Source organism: Botryllus schlosseri, chromosome 8, assembly GCF_051294905.1.
Source record: "Botryllus schlosseri isolate E-star chromosome 8, Bs_hap1, whole genome shotgun sequence".
In the NCBI taxonomy this organism is placed as follows: domain Eukaryota; kingdom Metazoa; phylum Chordata; class Ascidiacea; order Stolidobranchia; family Styelidae; genus Botryllus; species Botryllus schlosseri.
The window spans coordinates 8,038,936-8,061,895 of record NC_137243.1 but is presented as its reverse complement, the minus strand read 5'-3'; the positions used below and the strand labels follow the sequence as shown (position 1 = coordinate 8,061,895).

The 22,960-nt window shown below is 40.8% G+C and overlaps 3 protein-coding genes across 3 annotated transcripts; 1 reads left to right on the top strand and 2 right to left on the bottom strand.

The window, feature by feature from the left end:
* Window positions 1-9: 9 nt before the first annotated feature.
* On the top strand, window positions 10-9,679 carry LOC145445069 (dexamethasone-induced Ras-related protein 1-like). Its single transcript, XM_080323165.1, has 4 exons — window positions 10-2,240; window positions 3,831-4,111; window positions 4,628-4,761; window positions 8,496-9,679. The coding sequence occupies exons 1-4, from the start codon at window positions 2,209-2,211 to the stop codon at window positions 9,171-9,173; spliced, it is 1,125 nt and encodes a 374-aa protein (XP_080179291.1). The 5' UTR covers window positions 10-2,208; the 3' UTR covers window positions 9,174-9,679.
* Window positions 9,680-13,688: 4,009 nt separating this feature from the next.
* On the bottom strand, window positions 13,689-16,872 carry LOC145445066 (uncharacterized). Its single transcript, XM_080323162.1, has 6 exons — window positions 16,572-16,872; window positions 16,274-16,426; window positions 15,213-15,296; window positions 15,100-15,144; window positions 14,647-14,694; window positions 13,689-13,972 (listed from the first exon to the last, which is right to left on the bottom strand). Exons 1-6 carry the CDS (start codon window positions 16,766-16,768, stop codon window positions 13,861-13,863), a joined length of 639 nt encoding a protein of 212 aa, XP_080179288.1. The 5' UTR covers window positions 16,769-16,872; the 3' UTR covers window positions 13,689-13,860.
* A 1,129-nt stretch (window positions 16,873-18,001) lies between these two features.
* Window positions 18,002-21,653, bottom strand: LOC145445065 (uncharacterized). Its single transcript, XM_080323161.1, has 5 exons — window positions 21,348-21,653; window positions 20,295-20,504; window positions 19,227-19,289; window positions 18,416-18,484; window positions 18,002-18,322 (listed from the first exon to the last, which is right to left on the bottom strand). Exons 1-5 carry the CDS (start codon window positions 21,548-21,550, stop codon window positions 18,226-18,228), a joined length of 642 nt encoding a protein of 213 aa, XP_080179287.1. The 5' UTR covers window positions 21,551-21,653; the 3' UTR covers window positions 18,002-18,225.
* Between the last annotated feature and the right edge of the window lie 1,307 nt (window positions 21,654-22,960).

Genomic DNA, 22,960 nt, shown 5'->3' with positions numbered 1-22,960 from the left:
ACATTTCTGACATCCTGGTTTAACGGAGCGCCCGGCCTCAGCAAACATCAAATATTTCTAGTTGGCGCGTTCGTGACAGTGACATATAAGACTCAGTATTTGCAGATCGAGACACGAGGGATAATCTGATGTAAAAAGGTCTACAATCTTCCCGCGATAATTGAGATAAAATTGTAATCCGCTTTCTTCATTGTGCACTGTGCAGCCCGTGTTGAGTATATATTTTGACCAGTGTATACGAGAACATTCATTTCCCAATAGCAACACAATGGAGTCGAATGGGCTATGTTGAAAGAAAGGTCCTGAAGATTGCCTTCATAGATATTACCAAAGAAAATAATCGCATTATCTTTGTAATCCATGGCTTCAACTGTTACAGCTAACAATAGTATATGGTGGGAATGATTGTCTCAAAGCATTCAAGTTAGCAGATATAGGCTGACCAGTGGGCAATGTGCATTGTGCATTGTGCAAATGTGCACTGCTGTGTTTGATACCGGAAATGCTAGTTATTTTTCCTGAGACGATGCTATCAGAAAGGTCAACTATTCATTCAACTGCTGAGCATATTAATGACTGTAGGCTATGTATAACAAAGATTGACGTTGATACGCTCAACGGCAGATTAGATGGGGAAGACAAAATGAATTCAACTACATATTTTCCGATATGGACATTGGACATGGTAGCGGAGATAGGTCACTGCGTGCGGCGCAGTGGTCGTGCGGAATCTTGCTAGCTATAGTCGGTGAAAGGCAGAGGGTGCTAATTCGGTTGTTAGATTTAAAGAGACATACATGCATTATGCAATTAGGCATGCTGGTATTAATACTTGGATTCGTGTGCACCTCACTGTACCTGTTATGACTGTGTAGGCCCTGTGACCAGTAGCGTAGCAATAGGCGGTGACACTCACCACGACTCGTATATTGGGTGTCATTTATGTTTACAACATCGTTACAAAATTGCGCCACCCCACAAAATTTCAATTTCCCCTTCCAAATTTCCATCCTGAGTACGGTAGCCTACTCCTACGATCGTAATACTGTAGTATACGCGAATAGCAAGTATGGCGTAAAAGAGTTTTGTGATTCCGTATTTGTAGATAACTTCGTCACATCCGATTCAGGACGCGCATTCCCGTTATGGAAGATGCTCACGCCCAACACTCAACAGTTTATATTCTTGGTTGTATCACATCACCAGCATTATTTAAACTGACATCACAGGTTCTTGAACTCGCGCAAGTTACTAGACTAGACTAGGTATATATTTGACATAATGTCACTGCGGGTGACAACAGCAGATATAGCTTGTTATACGTAAGCCTAACTAAAGTTGGCCAAAACATTTGCGTTTAAGCGAACATTTTCTATCCCACATTAGAGCTGTCTTATTTACTCCCTCGCCAGCTATACGTCCGGCCTACGGGCCTCGAGTTTGACGCATGAGTTACACCAATGAACGAGTTATTGTTGTAGTTGTATCATCGCACCAACCGGGGAACATTCGAGTGAAGTGTTGCGACCCACAAAAGCCACGTTCTCCCGGCCACATAAGAGGGACCACAAAGACACTGTAAATACACCGTTTACGATATTATCTGGGAATACGAAAAAAAAAGATTTACGTAGACAGGGGACAATCGAGTCTAAAGAGCCTTCGGTAATAACAAACAAGGTTTCTGGGTACCCAATTATTATTGATCACAACATTGAACATTCCTATATAGTCTCAACACAAAATCATGCACACGGAATACCGGTAGTGTAAGTAGGAGCCAATACTCAAGAATTGTGTACATTGTCTTCGTCTGTACGGGGGAATTTTGTGTTTTTCCATTCCTTTTCCACTTTCACCATAATTACCAGGGATTGTTTTAGCGATTGTTCAAAAGACATGTAGCCCGTAGGCAGAATATTACCGAACATACTATCGCAATATTTTCTTATTGAATAATGTCTACATGCACGCATTAGCAAACAATAAGCTCATGTAACAACTGTCGTAGAGGTAGGTTTTCCCACAACTAGCAAATATGCCTGCAATTCATGGTCCATTTTTATGGTCATTCTCTTCATTGCATTTGTTTCTTTCATTTTAGTGAAACATTTGATCGCAGCGGACAATATTTTACGAAGTTTTCTAGTAAGTTTGCGTACAGTATAGAATCATAATTATATGAATAACGTCGCTTGGTAATATTATATGGAGGACTTACAAGAGGACACTGCAGAGAAGTAAGTGCTGAGTTCTTGTATAATCACATAGCAGCATATATATTCGTCTATCCAACGTCAACATGAAAAGATCAAATATATATTTATAAAAGTCATCGGAATCGACAACACCATTGACCGTATAGCACAGTGGTTCCCGAAATATTAAGAGCATAACCTAAATCTGAGTATATAAAGAATTTCACGACCATAGCCTCACACATCGAAAATCGTGTGTTTCCATTGCTGCAGCTAGGGTTGCATTTAAAACAACTGGTTGTTTTAAACAAAGGCCTTTTTAAAAAAATGTGTTTTTCTGAGTTGTATAATTATGCCGTAATTGTGTAAATACAGTCCAACAACATGTTGTATGCGACTATACGGACGACGAATCCGTGAATACCAATCCAATATGACGTCACAATTGAATATTCGTGACGTCATGGCTTAAAAAAACAGTAAAAAACATGTTTTAAACAAGGGCCTTGTTTTAAACATATTTGTTTTAAATTGATTTTTGTTTTAAACACAACACCAGCTGTAGCACGCTACGTTATTCCGCGCATATAGGAAATAGACAAGTTACAAAGACTGTTGGCTGTGGCTGGCTATTCACAGTAATATATGATTGATGGCACTGCAAATCGTCCTTCGTAATAATCCCAATACAGAACTTTGATTGTGGGCAATGCGTAGCAGTACATCAGTGATACCCAACGTATATTTTCACGGACTCCTTGCAGGCAATTCTCAAAGCTCGCGAATCATTAACTACCTGAAATGTCTAATTATTTCATAAAACCACGCATCAAACAACAATTTACGCCCTTTTTATGCGACTGGTTGCAATGACTAGAGATAGTGTGAACGTGAGGTTCACATTCGTGTTCTGTGTGTGAAACTCAGAAATTTGGAGATTCACGAACCTTGATATAAGGTTCTGCACTGTGAACATTTATCATATGTTACAATATTTTGCCATTATAGCATCTTTGTTTCAAATTAATTGCATTTCAACTTGGGACCACTATCCGTAGGGCACTGGCATCGTGAAAAGAAATTCAGCAGTAATCAAGCATTGCATGCAACACCGATGGGTTGGGGGTTCGAGTCCGGCCGAGGTCGACTCAGAATTCCCCCCTAAGTGTTGCAGGTTTATCTACGCTCCTCCTCGACATCTCATCCGCGTAAGCGGTGTCTCGAAAAAGGCCTAGAGGTAGGCCGTGCTATATGTCGACAGTTACGGACGGCCTGATTTTCGTATCAAATTGTTAGCGTTGGCTTTAGTACCTAACGCAGTGGACTTGAAAATGTTCACATTGACCGTAGCAGAGACTCGCCATTCACGAAGAAATATTTTAACAGTAAAATATTCAGCTGATTTTACACGATTGAATTAAATGATACCTATGAGGCAAAATTTGCGATTCTGGTACTTGAAGTTGAAATTCAAGTTGTCGTGAGCCAACTTTTCACGGCCCACGATTTGGGAATCACTGACATGGACTCGCTTCCGTGGTTTTATCGCTTCGACACCCCCACCGAATATAATCTCGTAAGAACCAACGAATCCATCAAGCACGATAATGAATAGAAATCTACTTATTTCAGACAGCCAACCAGGCGAAATGCCGTTGGGCTAACTCCCGGCGTACCATCACCAGACCCAGAAAAAAGATTGCGGATGATCGTATTAGGAGCTTCCGGTGTGGGAAAAACGCAGTTGGTATCGCGATTTCTCGGCCGACCTTTCTCATCCGGATATCTGCCCACAGCGGAGGAGTTTCATAGAACTAAATACATTATACGAGGACGATCTTATCAGCTGGACATTTTGGATACCTCGGGACAGACTATGAGCCCTGTCATGCAGAACCTGACACTTTTAACAGGTAGGCCTACGTAACGATTCCCCACGAGTAACAACGTTACTCCAACACAGGTTAACCTCCTGGCGACTGGATGTTGCTAATATTTAGTTATTTAGTTCACACCATCCCTAGAACGTACCACTGCGCTACTCTCCGCCCATTGCGAGCCTGCGTTCAGTGTGTAGCGTAACCGTGTACGCGACACGTGTTCACATTGTTCAGTTGAGAAAGAGAGAGAGAGAGAGAGAGAGAGAGAGAGAGTCTTTATTTTTCATCCAACCAAAATACATAACAAACGGCAAACGGAAATATGCGTGTACGATGTACGTAGGATTCGTTTTGATGTCGCAACCATATCATCATTCTACCCGGGTCGCCACAACCCACTTTACGAAAAGCGTGGCAATTTAAAAAGAGCAATAATGCGTCCTTACCAGCAATTAACATTTGATTACATATTACTGATATCATGCATATAGGCCTACTACAATAAATGAGGCCTACAGTCTTCAAAGATAACGATATCCTGAATCCTAGGTGATTTATTTATGGTGGTTTACTCGGTGGTTGACACGTCAAGTTGGGAGAGAGCAAAAGAAATGGTGGAAATTATTGAACAAGCGACCAATGATCCAGGTCGGACGAACCGAAATATCGAAAGAACTTTTCAGGTAGATATGACAATATGAGTCGTGTGGTAAAACTTTTCCCTAAATAATGGAAAAAAATCTGTGGATAGCAATATTGCCTATTCGAATCATGCAGCCTCGATCATGCTCTTTTCAGCACGCTGGCTACGTCTAAAATGATCGTGATCGGGTGCAATACAAATTAATGATATGTAGGCTAGGGCAGACCAGGGACAATTGTAACACTTTTTGTTATTTTTTAACATTACGTGTTTTTCTCATGGAAATTTCATTTCCAAAGTTTTATATAAAGAAGCCAACAACTCGCTAGTTGATATAAAAACTAAAATGGAACTCAATTAACAATCAATCATGGAAATTTTGGGTCGCGAAAATCACAGCTCAAATGCTACAATCACCCCGTACCCTGCAGGGGCAATTGTACCGCCTATGCATGTCAATTATAGCAGTGTTATTTATAATTAAAACAAACGAAAAACAAACAAAATGAACAACGAAAACGGGAGCACAAATTGTATTATTGTATTAAACTAAAGAAAGAGAAGTTTGAACGTTTCCAGGCTCTGAATACAGTATCACCCTTCGTGCCTTCTTCATGAGCTCAAAGTATCCAAGAAACACATTCATTGCATCATCTCCTTTCACAGATTCGGGTTCCTCTACCAAGGTGCTGTTGTTCAGCCTGCATAATGGTTTGGGCATTCGGTCACTTGCGAAGGTGAGAAACCGACCTGGCTGAATATATTGGTTGAATGAGCCGATTATAGTGTAGCAAATCGAGGACACAACATTGTGTGGCGTCAAAGCTAATGGCATTCTTCTATTCTGTACAAAATCAAAATGAATTGTTCACGCCAAATGACAAAATGTAAGTGGGCCATGCTCAAAGTCAGGGGATGAGGATTCGGTCATGGGCAACCTCTTAAGTGACCATGACCATTGAAGGTCGACACACCAAAATCCGATCATCAGCCTGAGAAAGGGCGGTAGAATCAAGGAAATAGCCTAACCCTAAGATTCACATCCCCAGTTTTGTATGGCCGCTCCGACAGATGATCGTGTTAGAATTGATGTGACAAGGTAGTATCTGTTCTGGTATTGAACTTCTGGCTGTCGCAAGATTAATCTGCAGTAGATAAATAGTTATAAAACATATGAACAAAAATATTCAGCTTTAAAAAGATATTGTAACGGGGCAGAAGTGGCAGAGTGTTACAATTGCCCCTGACATGCTCGCGACCATGATTAGTGTCTCAGTATGGTACCTTTCCGGCGATGCAAGTGCTAGTTTTTCTATCATCACGGTAGACTATGCGGTAACATTGTTCCAGCTACATATATTACGTTGTAACCACTTGAGGTATTGTTCTTCTGAACAAATTATTCCAGACCAGAAAATATTTACTCAAGTGTTCAAATTTTTTTTTTTCGAATTATCACGGGATTTCACGTCGTGCTCAACGTAACTTCAGGTATATGTTAGGAGACATAACTACCACATGCGCACTCAAAATATTCAAGCGATTTCTCCACCCTACTAGCGGTGAGGTCGATTGTTACATTTGCCCTAGTTACATTTGTCCCCGGTCTCCCCTACTTGGTCCAAGCGTCCAGCTTTCCGACTTATTTTAACATAGACTGAACTGCTGCGTGGCGAAATCATTACTTTGGACTATACAGCAGTAGTTAGATGATGCGTAGTAACGCCGATACAGAGGTGGTGGATGTATACTGTATAGTCACTCTTGGTAAAGCTAATCAAGTACAAGTAGACGTACCTATTTTCAAGACATGCTAAAGCCACTTCTAGATAACAAAAATTTCGACAAGTATATAGGCCTACTGAGTAAGTAATTTGACGTAGATTGGTACGAGGAGTCACAGAACTTAGTTAGTCAATCAATCACCGGCGAGGTATGCACCTTCGCGACTAACCGAACATGATTATATCATGGCGAATAAAATATAGTAGGTGTATTTAAAACAAATACATTTGTTGTCTTCAAACAGGGTCTCGCATATATCGCCCAGTTGTTGGCTATTTCACTCCTGAAAGTAATGCGTATCTAGTTTCTACGTGACAAAATCTGAAACAAAAACTGGTATATAGTTTGAATTCAAAAACCGTACAAGTATTTATGTCTTTTTATCAATCTAAGGATGCATATGATGGAAATGTAAATACGTATGCAGCAGACGTAAATTTATTTAATGTAGCGCAGTCTTCCAATGCTATAACTCTTCTCACGACGTAGAGCCCCTCTGGCCTAGGCATACTAGGTCATCTCTTTTTAATCGAAGATATATGCTTCTAGCAATCCACATATACAGTGCATCTAATTATACATCCTTGTCATTCGGATACTTTTTCCCGCTTGATGAATCATAAGATTGAATGTGGCGCAGCAGAGGTGGTCAAAGTAGTCGAGAAAGCTACTCAAGTAGAAGTAGCGATGAAAAAATCTACTCAAGTACGAGTAGAAGTACTTCTTCCATAAGCAACCTAAAACTACTTGAAGTAGAAGTAGAATTGACTGACTTAAAATCTACTCAAGTAAGTAAGTAGTTGTGATAACGATCGTAATTCGTTCGCATAGATTGTCAAAAGCTGCGAATTGAGCTGCGAGAAAGTTGCGAAGCTTGATTCATATTGATACATACTAGAGGAAGTATCCAATTTTCGACAGCATAAGCATTCATCCGCATCATGGGATGCAAATTATAGTATTGATATGAAAATGCGATACTAATCCTTTGTTTACTCGAGCACCCCGTTTTAGAAAATATCATGGGGTGGCGCCCTATACTCCATATTAGAAGGCCCCTAGTTTAGGCGAAAAGCGATACGGAGAAGTTGTATCGGATATGGTTTCAACACTTTCCGCGATTAGTATATGTTAATGAAAATATGGTGGATCGTAAAATTGCCTTAGAATGTAGCTTTATTTTCGCAAAATTGAGGCATTACTACACCTGCTTTTACACTTCAACATGTATGTTCTCGTGACAAAAGAACTGAAGTAATTAGAACTCAAGATACTCGCAATTGAAAGAGAAATACAAATACCACTTCCAAAAAGCGTAAAATATATTTCATGTATTTTGTCCGGAAAGTTTCAAAGGTGGTCTGCTAAAACAGGTGTAACGTTCAAAAAAGCCGGAGTCCACTTTTCCAGACTATGACGCGTCATGGGCTGCTAGATTACGATATGATAGGTAATTGCTAGATTGCGAAGCGGTAGTTTCAAACGTTATGGTGGGTCATATTTGCTCTGATGAAATATGGAAATATGAACGACAATGCGGCGTTACCGGAACCACGCAATCCGGTACCTAAATTATATTCATCGATACTTTCGTGAAAACATATTTGTCACTCCGTAATTTCTGTGCGCGAAGCGCAACGAAATTTCTGGGTATTACTTGACTTTTATAAAAATTAAATGGTGGTACTCTGTGAAAACAGCCCCGAAATTCCTCAGGCAATCTTTCCTGTTGGAGGATTAAACTACTTCTACTTGACAAACTGAAAATAGCGAAAAGTACGTGAGTAGATCACAAAATATTACGCAGTAGAAGTAGGAGTAGCGAAAATCAGATCTAGTTGAGTAAGTACCGGAAGTAGGGAAAACTACTTGAGTACTTAGAAAAAGTAGTACTTCGTTACTGACCACCTCTGAATATATGAAGAGAGTAGATTGGACGTAGAGGCAGGAATAATTAGGACCACTGATGAGATATCATCTTCCTTCCAGAATCTAATATTCCGGTCGGCGTATCAGGGAGAGAAGTTTGCGAACGGAATCCAGGAGAAGTCTACCAAACGTGAAGCACCAATACCTATAATAGTCGTTGGTAATAAAAGCGACCTGACGGACGTGCAGGTTCAACAAAAGGATGTCGTTGAATGGTTGAGGAAACGACCTTCAAGCTCCACCTCGAAGTTGGATCATTTTGTGGCATCGTCTAAGACAGACACTAACGTACAAATCATGTTCGACCGACTATTCGCCATGTCCCATCTACCGTGCGAATTCAGCCCTTACATGCACAGGAAGGTATCGGCTGCTTCATACTTGAACAACAACGTCTCCCTCCGACTTGGATTGTCAGCTAAGAAAGATCATTCTCACGGCTTACTTTTTCCTCGTCACAAGACAGAGAAGAGCAACAAAAAGTCGAACCGATTATCAGAAAGCTGGTCGTCGGATTCTGATTCCGAACCCGAAAAGTCGGCGAATAAATCCTCACCTGAAGCGATAGCTACCGTATGCCCGAACCAGAGACGCCCTAGCGTCGACACAGAAGTTCTACTTGCGCTCGCAAAAGTTCGTGCGTACGCACCCGAAGGAGATTCGGACAAAAAGAACGAGTCCAGCCACCAGTCTCCTCTCAAAAAGTTGAAGAACAGACTCATGAAATTGAAACATTAATATGCCAAGGTATACATTTATGCTCGCCCGGTGGCGTCGAGAAAGGGGAGCAAAAGTCACTCTATCTCTCATCACTCGTCTCGACTCACGCAACTCTGTGCGCATTAGGTCAGGACCTCCAAAACTATTTTGATCGGGTATGGTCCTTTTGCAGGAAATCGAAAATGTCCTCAGAGGACGCCTAAATGTCCTCATTTCTGGAAATTCGTCCACCTTTACCACTTTGACAGCAGGGCTATTGGATAGGGTTAACTGAAAAACGTCTGAAATAACGCGAAGTACGTATAATGCGGTGACCTTTTTTTACAGAACAAGATTTTCAGTAAATAATTCAAAATCGGCTGTTTTCAATTTCGATAAAAGTGTCCGCCTTTACCGATTCCAAAATTTGGTAACCATATTATGCTCCAGACCCTTTATTCTTGGAATTTTTCGATAAGCCTTCGGGGTACCTATTTTCAACAAAATGCCTTTAACTGCAGATCAATAAACAATTAGGCTCAGCATACCATTTATTACGAACGGCAGAGCAAGACTCACCAATCAAATTCTATCGGACAGGACCGCCAAGCACCCATGTCATAATCTGTCCCCCATTGCAATTCACGCGACGCGCGAAACAATTAGCGGTGTTTGTTCAATTTTTATGAAATATTCATGTAGACCTACCAAGTAGGCTATATGTACGACACCATATATTCTAATCTCATAATTAGGGCAATTTTTTTTTGACCTAAAAAACGGAAGATTTTGACCTAAAAAATCTAAATTTTGACTTTTTTTGACCTAAAAAAACTGAAATTTGACCAAATTTTGACCTCACGTATGCAAATTAGGTGTTTTCGCATATGTTATATGTAGGGCGATTTTTTTTTGACATGTCAAAAAAAGTCAAAATTAGGTCAAAATTGTAGCGTTAGGTCAAAATTTGTCAAAATTGTTTACAAAATCAAACATTTTTTTACCTCTACATTTCGTTTGTATCGTAGATTTTGCGCTGTCTGTGAACTTATCATTTGATAATTTACAGCTTGTAGCCTACTTTATAGGCCTACCGTTGTAAACGGCCCATCGTCTGCTCATTGTGAATCATAAACGGTCAAATGAAACAAATAGTGACATGGTTTTATGGTCAACGTACCGCAATATCCTAACTGAAGCAAGACTGCTTGGGCATTGCATGGTTCTTACATCCAGAAGCGCAAGCTGAAAAATTGTGATATAGACAACATTGTCAGAATGAAGCAACACGGTGCAGCACCAGCAAGCAGTGTGCACACAACTTCAGTGTTGTCAGCTAACAACTGCTGCTGTTGAACGTTCTTTCTCCATTCTTGGCAAGCTACTTAGTAAGAACAGACACTTTCCACCCGACATAGCACAGTGGTATAATCCGCGGCTGCAACACCAATGGGTGTGGGTTCGATTCCGACCAAGGTCGACTTCATAATTCGGATAGCTAAGTGTTGGAGGTTTACCTAGGCTCCTCCTCGCCACCTCATCCGCGTAAGCGGTGTCTTACAAAAAAGCCTAGAGGTGGGCCGTGCTATATGTTGGCAGTTACGGAAAATAATGAAGAATATCGGCCTGGTGTAAATGACCACAGTAGTCGACAAACACCATGAATACCACAAAACAAATACTTTCTGCCCGAGAATGTAGGAAAGTATCTTTCGTTGTACTACAACAAATTTTAATTATTCCACCATAATACGTAATGTAACTACTGCAATTCTTCATAGGGCCAGATTTCGTTAAAATGCTATTTTTTTCATGTAAAAATTTGTCCGTTTTTGAGCCAAAAACGTTCTTTCAGGCCAATCTAATTTGTAAGGACAGACAGTTCCAACCAGAAATGAAGATAAGTAGTCCAATTTTAACATTATGTGGGAAAACACCTAATTTGCATACGTGAGGTCAAAATTTGGTCAAATTTCAGTTTTTTTAGGTCAAAAAAAGTCAAAATTTAGATTTTTTAGGTCAAAATCTTCCGTTTTTTAGGTCAAAAAAAAATCGCCCTAGTTATATGTTAAAATTGTACTACTTATCTTCATTTCTGGTTGGAACTGTCTGTCCTTACAAAGTAGATTGGCCTGAAAAACGTTTTTGGCTCAAAAACAGACCGATTTTTACATGAAAAACTAGTATTTTAACGAAATCTGGCCCTATGAAGAATTCCAGTAGTTACATTACGTATTCTGGTGGAAATAATTAAAATTTGTTGTAGTACAACGAAAGATCCTTTCCTACATTCTCGGGTAGAAAGTGTCTGTCCTTACTACGTAGCTTGCCAAGAACGGAGAAAGAACGTTCAACAGCCTCATTTGTTGGCTGACAACACTCAAGTTGTGTGCACACTGTTGGTGACAAACCGTGTTGCTTCATTCTGACAATGTTGTCTATATCACAATTTTTCAGCTTGCGCTTCTTGATATAAGAACCATGCAATGTCCAAGCAGTCTTGCTTCAGCTAGGATATTGCGGTACGTTGACCATAAAACCATGTCACTATTTATTTCATTTGACCATTTATGATTCACAATGAGCAGACGATGGTCCGTTTACAATGGTAGGCCTATAACGTAGGCTACAAGCTGTAAAATATCAAATGAAAAGTTCACCGACAACGCAAAATCTACGATACAAACGAAATGCAGAGGTCAAAAAATGTTTGACTTTGTAAGCAATTTTGACAAATTTTGACCTAACGCTACAATTTTGACCTAATTTTGACTTTTTTTGACATGTCAAAAAAAAATTGCCCTACTCATAATATATTGTCGGTATCAATATTCAACAATCAAGCTATTTCGCAACGTGCCATTGCTCAGACACGAATTAAAAATTCATGCGATGAAGCAGTACCCATAGAGATTGAATAGAGAGAGAGAGAGAGAGAGAAAATCTTTATTCGTGTATATTACACATCAACATTACACTACAAAAATGTACCAGTGAAATGCGACATGCAAGGTAGACGGTTCGATAGAGGCTCGATATGACAAAGTCTTCAGAGCCGAACCACCCAGGACAGGAGCAATTTTCACAGTTAATAACTAATAGGTGTCAGTTGTCTGCTTAAGCGGTCAGCCGTAAGCTAATGATTGCCGGAAGTTTCGGATTTGGTTAACAAGCAATGACGCATGACCTCGATACCACAGAGACCGGATATTGGAATAGTACATTTTGTAAAAAAAATTAGCTGCAGTTCGAACACGGAGGCCTTTTGAGGTTGATCGCGGCTGCCAAAATGCTGTCCACACTTTCAACTATTAGAGCACGATGTTGCAGAGTTGGGATCAAGTCACTACCTTCGAGTCACGAGTATAATTGCACATTTTGACTCGAGTCAAGTCAAGTCAATCGATTTTCGAAGGTGGCTCAAGTCAAGTCACTCGATTTTGGGAGGTGACTCGAGTCAAGTCACAATTCCAGTCAAGTTGCCTTTTCGAAGTATGAGGCATGATTACGTCATTGCATTTTGCTAGCTGTCTGAAATACAGATTGAGTGGTCATTGATTCTGAACCGATGGAACGATTATAGAGTTAAATATGTATGCAAGAAGGCGCTGTATCACTCACAAGATACGTAGAACCGGTACACTACGTAAGTAACTGCATCGCCTCAGTCTATAGTTATCAGCCAAAATAGAGAAACGAATTGCTAAGATGCAACACATTACCCACTTACAAATTGATATGATATAATTCGAGCCTGCGCCAATGGTTGAGGAAAGGAAAGGACGTAGTTTATTTTTGTCCTTGATGTTTTTGCGGCATATACACCGACTCATGCACACGATCTGCGCATATGCATACCATGAGTGCATGATGTGCATATGCCGCTGGACAAGGAAGTGCAGATATAGGCCTTTACGGCTTTCTAAGTCATGCACCACCCCTCCATGCTATCCCAGTAATGCGTGAGCGCCAAGCAGGGAAGTCATGGATACCAGTGTTACTAATCAGGTCTTTGGTCTGACCCGGCCGGGAATCGAACCCACGACCTACCAATCAAGAAGCCGGACGCTTAACCATTACGCTATCTTGTCGGGCTATATAAAGTATAGACTATATTCGAATTCAATTTCAATAAAACAAGAGGTTTGGTTAAGGTGAGAACAGAAATAGACATTTTTCTATTTTATTACTTTACTACTAGTTTACGACAACGTGAGCTGTAAGCTTCGATCACTTCGTTTGCGGTCAATTTATTTGTGAGAACAATGGAGTCTCAGTGAAACGCACGGTCATTGAATGATTGGTTGCTGTCACGGGTTACACCAGTGTTTCACGAACACTCCGAACATATTCAAGATATAGTGATTTTTATCGACACCGATTACTTGAAATTGACTCGTGAATTTTGCTCCGAGTCACGCGTTATCCACATTTCTGATACGCCGAGTCAAGTCATTTTAGCAAAGTGACTCAAGTGACCCGACACTGCAATGTGCCATTAAACCCCTGCTCCATATCAGCCTTAGCGAAAAATGAGAAAATCACAGAAACTCGTCGCGGTATGCAAATCGTTTATTTACTGTAGCTTCGACATTGAAAACTGGAAAACCATACGAGCAAATGAGTCCGCATTAACCTTGCTCCCGCGGCTTGCGGTCGAGCAAGGGTTGTGCAACGAGTATTTTCAGGAAAACTGTACATCTCAGTCTTGAGCGCGATTATCCCGTCAGTCCATCGACCTACTTCTGCTGCGGCTCGGACTACGGCTCTGTCTCGCGTCCGGCGTTGGCGACCTCGAATTTTCTCTTCCGTTTTCCTGGTCAGGAGAACGAGATCGACTGAAAAAGACATATAAGTGCATCAAAAGCGTGGACCGAGTCCACCAGTCCCTGTGGTCATGGGGACCTCTTTCCTAAATTTTTGAATCGTGGGCAACATAATAGTCATCGATTGCAGTAAGTATAAATTCCTACCCAAGTACAAACAAAGATTTCTAAATAAGTACAATGTATGTATTTTAGGTCTAGTTTTGCCTAAAAAAATGAAAACTGTAAGGCGTAAGGTACCAGTAGTCTATAATCACAGCCACTTGAGTAAGTAACTTGCAAGTAGGCAAAACCCACTCTGTACTCTTAAAAAAGTAATACTTCATTGCTGGCCACTACTGATTTGTTCCGCCAACCACATAAAGTAAGAAGCTACGACGTAACAGGCAATTGCAAACTTGATTATTGGCAAGTCAGGCACATGGGACAACAGCTCGAGCGGTATCAGGTATTACGGAAGGACTTTTTGAAAGTTTGCCGATCATGTCATGAAATTATGCTTGACATCACTATCGAGGTCCTAGATCGCGTTAGACGGGTTTATCATGACCAAAGGCCACATTCAAAAAATGGCTTAGGCACAAGTGGTGTGAATTCGGTGATTTCTAATCGGTGCAAAGATGACTCATCATGCGAGGAGTATTGCAACAATACATGTCAAATTACAAGCACAAATGACAACTCACTCGTCTCTGACCGGAGACCGTCTTCTTTCGGGCGTCCTAGACCTGCTCCTATAAAAGTATCCACCATCATGAGACAGAAGCCTTACTCAGGCGAGATCTCAAGCACATCTAGTGCTCCTTGATCAGCTATACTCAAGACTGATACTGACTTGCACATCACCACACGCAAGAACAGAGCGTGATCTAGTCATGCCAACTTAGGTTCCGGAATGGCAAGAAGAAAGCACAACAGAGGGCATTCACCACATCACTACAACGGACATCGCAGGCAAGTACAAAAGGTTCCGACAACAGCACGTCGTCGCAGATACATCACAAACAAAATCAACACAGCTGCAGCAGCTGTATTCAAACAAAAATTCGAGGGGCGGGAAATGGGGATAGCTGCGTTACAACCCCAGCGCTACCGCGTACAAATTCTACATATAGGCCTACTATAAAATGGAAACATACCTGTACCGAGGACTATGCCTTCTCACCGGGCTCCTCGATCTGCTCCTAAACAAAGTCGAACCATATTCAGAATTAAGAGCATCAAATCTATCTGTGTCGTCACAAAAGCGTACCTTCTCCTCTTGCTGTAACGATCGGGACTTCGGCTCCGGCTACGAGAGTAGCGTCTTCGCGGCGATCTCGATCTCGACCGGTAGCTGAAACAAGTCTCAGCTTCAAAACGAGTCCCGACGTATCAAAACCAATCATCAGGAGTCATAAACAACGCTTCATAAGAATGACCAACACAAGAAATGCGGTTTTGGAAAATCGATCAGAGAAATTTGATTCCCGGTGCAGATCATTCTCATTATGAAGTACGCCAACACTATTTAATATTGTTCCTACTATGCTCCCGGTAATGCGTGACGTCGTTGGTTTGTCACGAGTTGATAATAGAGAGCGTTGGTGAAATCCTGGATCGGGGAAATTTAGAGTGCGTTGTTTGAAGTGATGCAAACTAGTGTCGGTATTGGCGACTGCCCGGGTGGTTGATCGTGGACAGTAGATGTTGATTGGTTGGGATCTGGCTTTGTTGTTAAAGGATGGTGGTGTTGAGTGCTGTTTCCACCCTGAGGATTAGAGACAAACACGCTTTTTAGGAAAAATACACCAATCGTTCGAATCAAATCGGCAAAATCATCTGCGAAAAGTAGCGACCATTCATAGCATGCTGGTTCTCAGTTTCAACTGAAATTACGATATTTATACACTATTATTGCTTGTGTGATAAAAATATTGAACGGAAGTGATATCAGCAGCACGTATAACTTATACACCAATACACAGACTATTATCGTACAAAATGCTAATATACAGCAGCGTAGCATTTTTTTATGATAGGTGGAGATAGTCGCAATCGCAACTACATTTGTCAAATATAAGTTGAGGTACCGTATCTATTGAAAATTATTGTCATCCTTCATGACACGAGGCCAGGACAATGCCTGATTTTATATTACGATATCTAGTATGGCATCAATGTCTTTATTTCAATTTTAATGAAATATCATTACAAAAAACTTTTAACATAAGACATGGTTTCAGTTAATTGGTATTGCAAATGTAACATCCAAAACACCTAATGGTTCATTCAAACTGATACAAGAATTTGAGTAGCGAGTAATTTCCATACCTTCTCCGACGATCATAGGGATCATCTCGATAATAACTACCACCGCCATTGTAGCCACCGTAACGAGGACGTCCTCTAAAGCTGTCTTGCCGCCCGCCCTGTCTGGACATTCCACTTGAGAGTTCCACACGGGCCCGAACACCACATATAGTGCTAAATACAATTGTTGGAGTCTCAAATGAGGGGAAAGTTCGTTTTTCAAGAGGTAAACGATATCAATCAAGTTGAGAGTTGAACAAGCAAATTAACCTACCAACCTCTCGATAAACAAAGTAAAATTCATAACCTAGACACTTACCGACCGTCCAAAGCTCTTACTGCATCCCGGGCATCATATTCGTGTGCAAACTCAACGAAGGCAAAGCCAGGGGGATTTCTTGCAACCCACACATTTGTAAGTTCGCCATAATCTCCAAACACTCTTTCTAGTTCGCTCTTGGAACCCTGCGATCCAAGGTTACCCACATATACCTTACATTCGAGGGAGCCCGACATCTTTACTAGAATCAATAATGCCAAATCCAGCGGTTAATCCGACGATCGCGACGAATGTCTTGAAATACCAGCCGCGCAAACGAGAAACGGAGCAGCCAAAGCGGTCACATTAACCTTTCGAAGGTACCTAAGGGCTTCATCACACGAATGATTCAATCAGCTGACTTGTGATTATGAATCATAATTTAGTCACACTATATACATTAGGTATTCCTCAAAAAATTGATGCATATTTTTTACGGCAAAATATCATTCTATCACATCCGTTGGTACCTCAAACCACATCTCTAGTCCGCTCTGATACCGTTGATGTCGCCACGGCAAACTTAAACCGACGAGCAGTAACGAAAGCGCCATCTATTCTAGGATGTCATTCGCGCGATGCGGAAGAAAGCTTGGGGCGACAAGTCTCGGGCTCGGCAATAAATTTGAACACGTGTTGATTTCAAGTTACGAGACACAGCAAAAATGTATCAAGACCTATTTTTGATATACTTGTATACTATACCCAGGTAGTGTCATAATGACGCAGTAATCATCCCGTTACCCCTGACCCTGACGAGTGTCAGCTAAAAATATTCGGGTTCAATTCAATATTAATATACTATTCAAGTGTATATTGAAGTTCTGTACCGCCAATAAGCTCTTCAATCATGTTCATGATACCGATGAGATCAACGCTCCAACAGTATACGCCTTGCACAAATAACCAAATCATTTTGACAAGTGCGACCGTTCGGTCGTTGAACAAGACTGGACTTAGTATGACGCGAGAAAGAAATTTATTCTGAACCTTGGTCAAAAATACTTCAAGTTCATAATAGTAAATAACGTTACGTTCTCACTGAGCGATTTTTCGACCTTCAAGTTTATCGCGACCTTGCAATGTTTCAAACTATTGATCAACAAGAGTATGTTGGCATAATCAGCACTACATATTCCTGCGGTAAGACCCTTATGGGCCAAAATTATCAATCAGCAGAGGGCCCCGTTAAGTTACAATACCTGGCTGACGATTATAGGGGCAACCAGAATCAAAATTAGATGGAAGAGGGGGGATTTAGGAAGACGTTTCTCAGCAATGACGTCCCAACCGGCAAGTCAAGGTTATCCTTCGCAACTACGCCCGTGCTAGTGAGCGAGAACGAACACGAAATCACAGTATTTAGAGTTCATTCCACTCAAATACAAAACCCACATAACTGATAACTCGCACTTAACCAACGACAGCAATTGTTAGAAGAACCAGTCATGTTAAAACGGACGTTCAGAAAATGCATGAAACCGATGAACCATCAAGCAAAATACATACACAACGCATTTGGAATGCCATTCTTTCCATTGTTTCGCCTGGCCTGCTCCAGCTCCACAGAATAGAAAAGCAAAGCAAACATCGAAACGTAGATGAAAGAATTGTCTCAAGACTTGGTTTCAAGTAGTTTTTACAAAAAAAAAAATCAGTCTCTTTCCGATGATCTGCTGCGACTGCGACTCTGAGATCTTTGCTGAGGGCTTGCTGATCCATTCCTGACAGGAGACGGCGACCGCGATCCACTAGCATCAGAAAATTACCAGGTTAAATTGACATTTTGAAAAAACATATCTCTAGCCTAATGCAAGAACAAAAGTTGAATTTCAGGTATTTACCTGTAACGATCAGGCTTCCTGCGCTCTCTTGGTGACACACTTCGACTCCTCGGGCTTGCACTACCACTCCTGTAACAATGGATCAACATGAGAACCATGGTTGTAACGACTCAAATGGACTCCCAACTAGAGTCGCGATTTTCGGTGACTTCACTGGACTAGAGGCATTTTTTTCAAATGCGTAAAGTCTCGACTCGATTCAATTTTTGTATTGACAAGACTTGTACTCGAGTCATTGTGCATGACTCGAGACAATAGGACAGCCACGACAGACATTTCATTGCAACTTCAAAAAATAGTAAAGTCACAACATTATTGGTATTTCATTGATCAGTCATGATACTTGGAGAATAGGGAGGAATATTACTATATCATGAATGTGAGCCATTCTATATCACTCAAGCGGAGTTGAAAATAGTGGATTGAACTGAAAACACTAACTTGGACTCGATTCAAAACAGTATGACTCTGATTCGAACACCTACTAGCTGACAATCACCTAGACTCGGTGGTGAATTGAAAATGACTCGACTTGACTCGAGTCAAAACTATAAAAGTGAGATTGCCTTGCAGCTCAGGATCTTGCGAATTGATTATAACCCTGATGAGAACACTCCCTTGACCACACACAATAACTACATCAGAAAAATTTATGCAAGACCATTATTGAGCATGACATGAATATATTTACGATGAAATGAAACTGCACACCTCTAACCGCAACACAGACACGGTCAAATGGAATTAATCTGTGATACTTGGCTTTGTGTCAAAATATCTTGCCTAGATAGATCAAGACATGAAAACTAACCTTCGAGAATCACGATCCCGGCTTCTGCTTCTGCTCCTAGAATGACGGCGAGGGCTTCTGGACCTAACATCAGAGGCACCAAGATAAATCGGGAACGTCGCAGAAAAAGATGATAGTAGTTGCAGAATGACATCAGCAGTACGACAAAATCCGCAAGTCAACAATTGATGGAATGTAGTTCGAGGTAGTCGGTCGCATTGTGTGCAAGAAGATTTGATGAAATATTTTCACGATAACTATTAACTAGCTAATAATGCAGTTCACAAACCTTACCCATGTTCCGTGCCGAGGAAATGTAGTAAAAAATAATTTGTCGCGATATCTAGTTGCGCAGTAATTCTTTCGAGACAAAATTTGGAAGTTGTGGACAGACGGTTCGCCTCGACGCAGAAGCTATCGCTTTTTCTCTGGACATCTTATTATACGGAGGTGGTCTGATACAGCAGGAGCGTGTGCACAGCCGTTGTAAATGCCAACAGACAGGTTTCTCGCCATACGGTGGACTGAAGCGGAGTGGAAATGGCTCGGCCATTGTGGAGTGATACTGAAGTACTGCAGTAGTTGTAGTACTGATGGATGATTAGGCAAACTTGATTTATGTGTTGCTGATGAGGAAAACCCTGGGGAATATTGGTAATTTTTAGTAACAGAATAGAAGTCACATATCACAAAACAATGCAATAACCAAGCCCGCAGGACAAACCTTTTCTTCAAAAATAACCACCGAACCACACACTCGACAGAACTTTGATACACAAACAAACCAGACTTGGACAACTAGATAATTAAAGCGGTTTAATTTGACTAATTAGATCGAAATGCCAGTGATCTGATTCTGATTAATTTATGATATGTAATTTTATTTCTAATCTGATTTTCCTGTAAATGATGAGAATAACTTCATATCAACGGAACTTGGATTCAATGTTCCAGTTTTCGCGAATTCAGCTGTAATTCTGCTTCTAATCCAATTTGGGAAAGCTGAAAATGATCTGGTTGTCAAAGTCTGAAACACACGCACAAACAGACATACTTATAATATTCCCACTTTGGATTAATTCAACATACCTATTCCTATTGTATCGGTCCCGATCGTAGCCTCTGTCATAACTTCCGCCTCCTCCTCCTCCTCTATAATCATTGTATCTTCCACCCCCTCTTCCGCCGCCACCTCTGTATCCACCGCCGCCGCCAAAGCGGCCTCCGCCACCCCGCCCTCGTCCACCACCACCTGGACCCTTCGCCAGTTCCACACGAACTCGCGACCCGCATATCGTTCTGAAATATCACATCTTCGGTAGTAAGCAGAGGTTGTCAGTAGTAACTTAATAAGTTCAAAGAACAAAATTCAAGTATAGTATACAAACATACACGGTTTAAAAGTCCACACAAATTGATCATCAACATGTAAAATGATGCTGACGAGGGAGTGAAAAATGTGGCATTCATCAGTTCCTCGATCTGCCTTGATTTTTTTCAAAATCAAGACAAGGCAAACGACCCGTATCTAATACCAAATTTCAATACAGTTGACCGGCTTAACCCGATTGTGTGATTATGAAGAATTGGGTAGGGCATTGCGTGTTCTAAGGACAGTGATTTCATATTGTCCTCAAATAATATGATTACTGCACAGTCCATATAGTACCGCACTATGTCCAGGTCAAGGGTCACAACATTAACAAAGAAATTGAAGCTACCGTTGTATAGATGGAATTACTAAATGCCAGAACAATATGGATCCTCTTGCAAGTTGTACAGAAAACGATTGCCGATGATGGGTGATTAAGCTACCACACCAATTATACGGCGCACGGTTTGTTTCAGTTTCAGGGTCATATCAGTTATCAGTTCATAACATTCACATTATTTCAAAACACCACAAAACTGCGATACACTGAAACGATAGCAAGGTGTCAAAACAACTTCAAATCAGACACCCATCTTGGCCTATAGGCAAAGTAGAGAAGAGGCATGCACACTGAATGAAAAGTAATGAGAAGATATTAAAAGGCATGTCAAATGTCATGGATACAATTACGTTAACAGTGAACATATTTCAAACTTCGCATTTGCAACCGATCACATAACTATAACATGACAAAGAGAACAATTTCCCACCTTCCATCCAACGATTTTACCGAGTCGGACGCGTCCCTAGGATCTTCGAACTCAACAAACGCAAAACCGGGCGGATTCCTGGCAACCCAGACGTTTCTCAGCCTTCCGTAGTACCCGAATTCCTTTTCTATTTCATCCTTCTGTCCGTTGTGGCCGAGATTTCCAACGTAGACCTTGCAGTCGGGGGGGCATCGAGACATCATCGGGTATGTTCAAGTGCGCGAATTATTCCCTCGAATATGCTGGCAACAATGGCGACAAGCTATAGCAGTAAAACGATTGACTGTAAGAAAAAGGCGAGGGCGGAAAGTCAGTGACGTCGCGCGCCGCTTCTCTGATTCGGCAGGTGGCAATCATATATGGCTCATCGTTGAATCGATTTACTACGAAAATGTGGCCGAGTCAGACTAGTATAAACTACTGGCGTTTCAAAATGCGTAATTAGAATTAGTACTAGAAGTATAACAACCTTTACCAATCAGAAAATAACTAGCTAAAACACAACTATTTAATAACTTATAATAAAATGACGAATTAAGCAAATGAGCTAATAAATATTGCTTAATCTAAGATTGGATAGTTAAATCGGTTTGGCCCCGTGGCTACGTCACTGTTAGTAGTGGCTACTCTGAACTAGCAAGGACTACAAGAGCGTATTCACACAAATAAACACCGGCATCACGATTCACGCCAAATGTCGTCACGTGTTTTCTAGTTGATTTACAACTAAGATATTTTTAACTAGAACTAGAACTAGAACTACTCAAAAAACAGCAGCTAAAGTTGATCGCCCACTATAACTAGATCGGTAGTTCGTACATAAGTCTGGCCTGAATGAAAAATTCGGTATTTAGCTCATTTCATTAATATGTTCGCTCTCTTATTTATTTATATTTTTTATTAAAAAATATCACAATATTGCAATCCAATGAAAAATTAAAATTTGCAACTCGTAGCCACTGATGTGATTAAACCAGAAAATGTGATATGTTAAATGTTTATTGCAGTCACATGCGATATTACATTGGTGACTATAGGAGTCCTGAGCTATAAAATATGATTGAGTGGTGCTAGAGACTGTAGTGCTCTATAGTGCCACAGCCAAATAGGCATACTGGAATAACATGAGCCCTAGAAGGGAGAGAGAGAGAGAGAGTGAGAGAGAGAGAGAGTGAGTATTAGCTGCTGACTCATACACAAGAGCTACACTTTGATCTATATTTTTATGATACAGGATTGGATCTATGTCATCGTTGAGGGAATCATCGATATTAGGGTATTATAGAGTCCAAATGTTATAAAAACTTATCAACTATGAAAAAGGTAGGATATTTAGAAAGGCGTTCTTCCATGTTGATTGCATAATGAATAATTCTGTGCCACAATGAAACAGTTTTGCATGCCACCGGTAATCATATGTTTGCATATATTTAATGGTCATATGATCAGAGGTGGTCAGTAACGAAGTACTTCTACTTTTTCGAAGTACTCAAGTAGTTTTCCTCTACTTCTGGTACTTACTCAAGTAGGTCTAATTTTCGCTACTTCTACGTCTACTTCATAATATTTTGTGATCTACTTACTTACTTTTCGCTATTTTCAGTTTGTCAAGT

Excerpts from the sequence above, each read along its gene's own strand:
- LOC145445069 (XM_080323165.1), top strand. The coding sequence starts at position 2,209 with ATGGAGGACTTACAAGAGGACACTGCAGAGAA. Across the intron at positions 2,241-3,830 it reads CAAGAGGACACTGCAGAGAA|ACAGCCAACCAGGCGAAATG; the intron begins GTAAGTGCTGAG and ends TACTTATTTCAG. Across the intron at positions 4,112-4,627 it reads GAACCTGACACTTTTAACAG|GTGATTTATTTATGGTGGTT; the intron begins GTAGGCCTACGT and ends CCTGAATCCTAG.
- LOC145445066 (XM_080323162.1), bottom strand. The coding sequence starts at position 16,768 with ATGTCGGGCTCCCTCGAATGTAAGGTATATGTGGGTAACCTTGGATCG. Across the intron at positions 16,427-16,571 it reads GTAAGAGCTTTGGACGGTCG|CACTATATGTGGTGTTCGGG; the intron begins GTAAGTGTCTAG and ends AATTGTATTTAG. Across the intron at positions 15,297-16,273 it reads CCCTATGATCGTCGGAGAAG|CTACCGGTCGAGATCGAGAT; the intron begins GTATGGAAATTA and ends GACTTGTTTCAG.
- LOC145445065 (XM_080323161.1), bottom strand. The coding sequence starts at position 21,550 with ATGATGTCTCGATGCCCCCCCGACTGCAAGGTCTACGTTGGAAATCTC. Across the intron at positions 20,505-21,347 it reads GTAAAATCGTTGGATGGAAG|AACGATATGCGGGTCGCGAG; the intron begins GTGGGAAATTGT and ends GTGATATTTCAG. Across the intron at positions 19,290-20,294 it reads GACCGATACAATAGGAATAG|GTCCAGAAGCCCTCGCCGTC; the intron begins GTATGTTGAATT and ends CTCTGATGTTAG.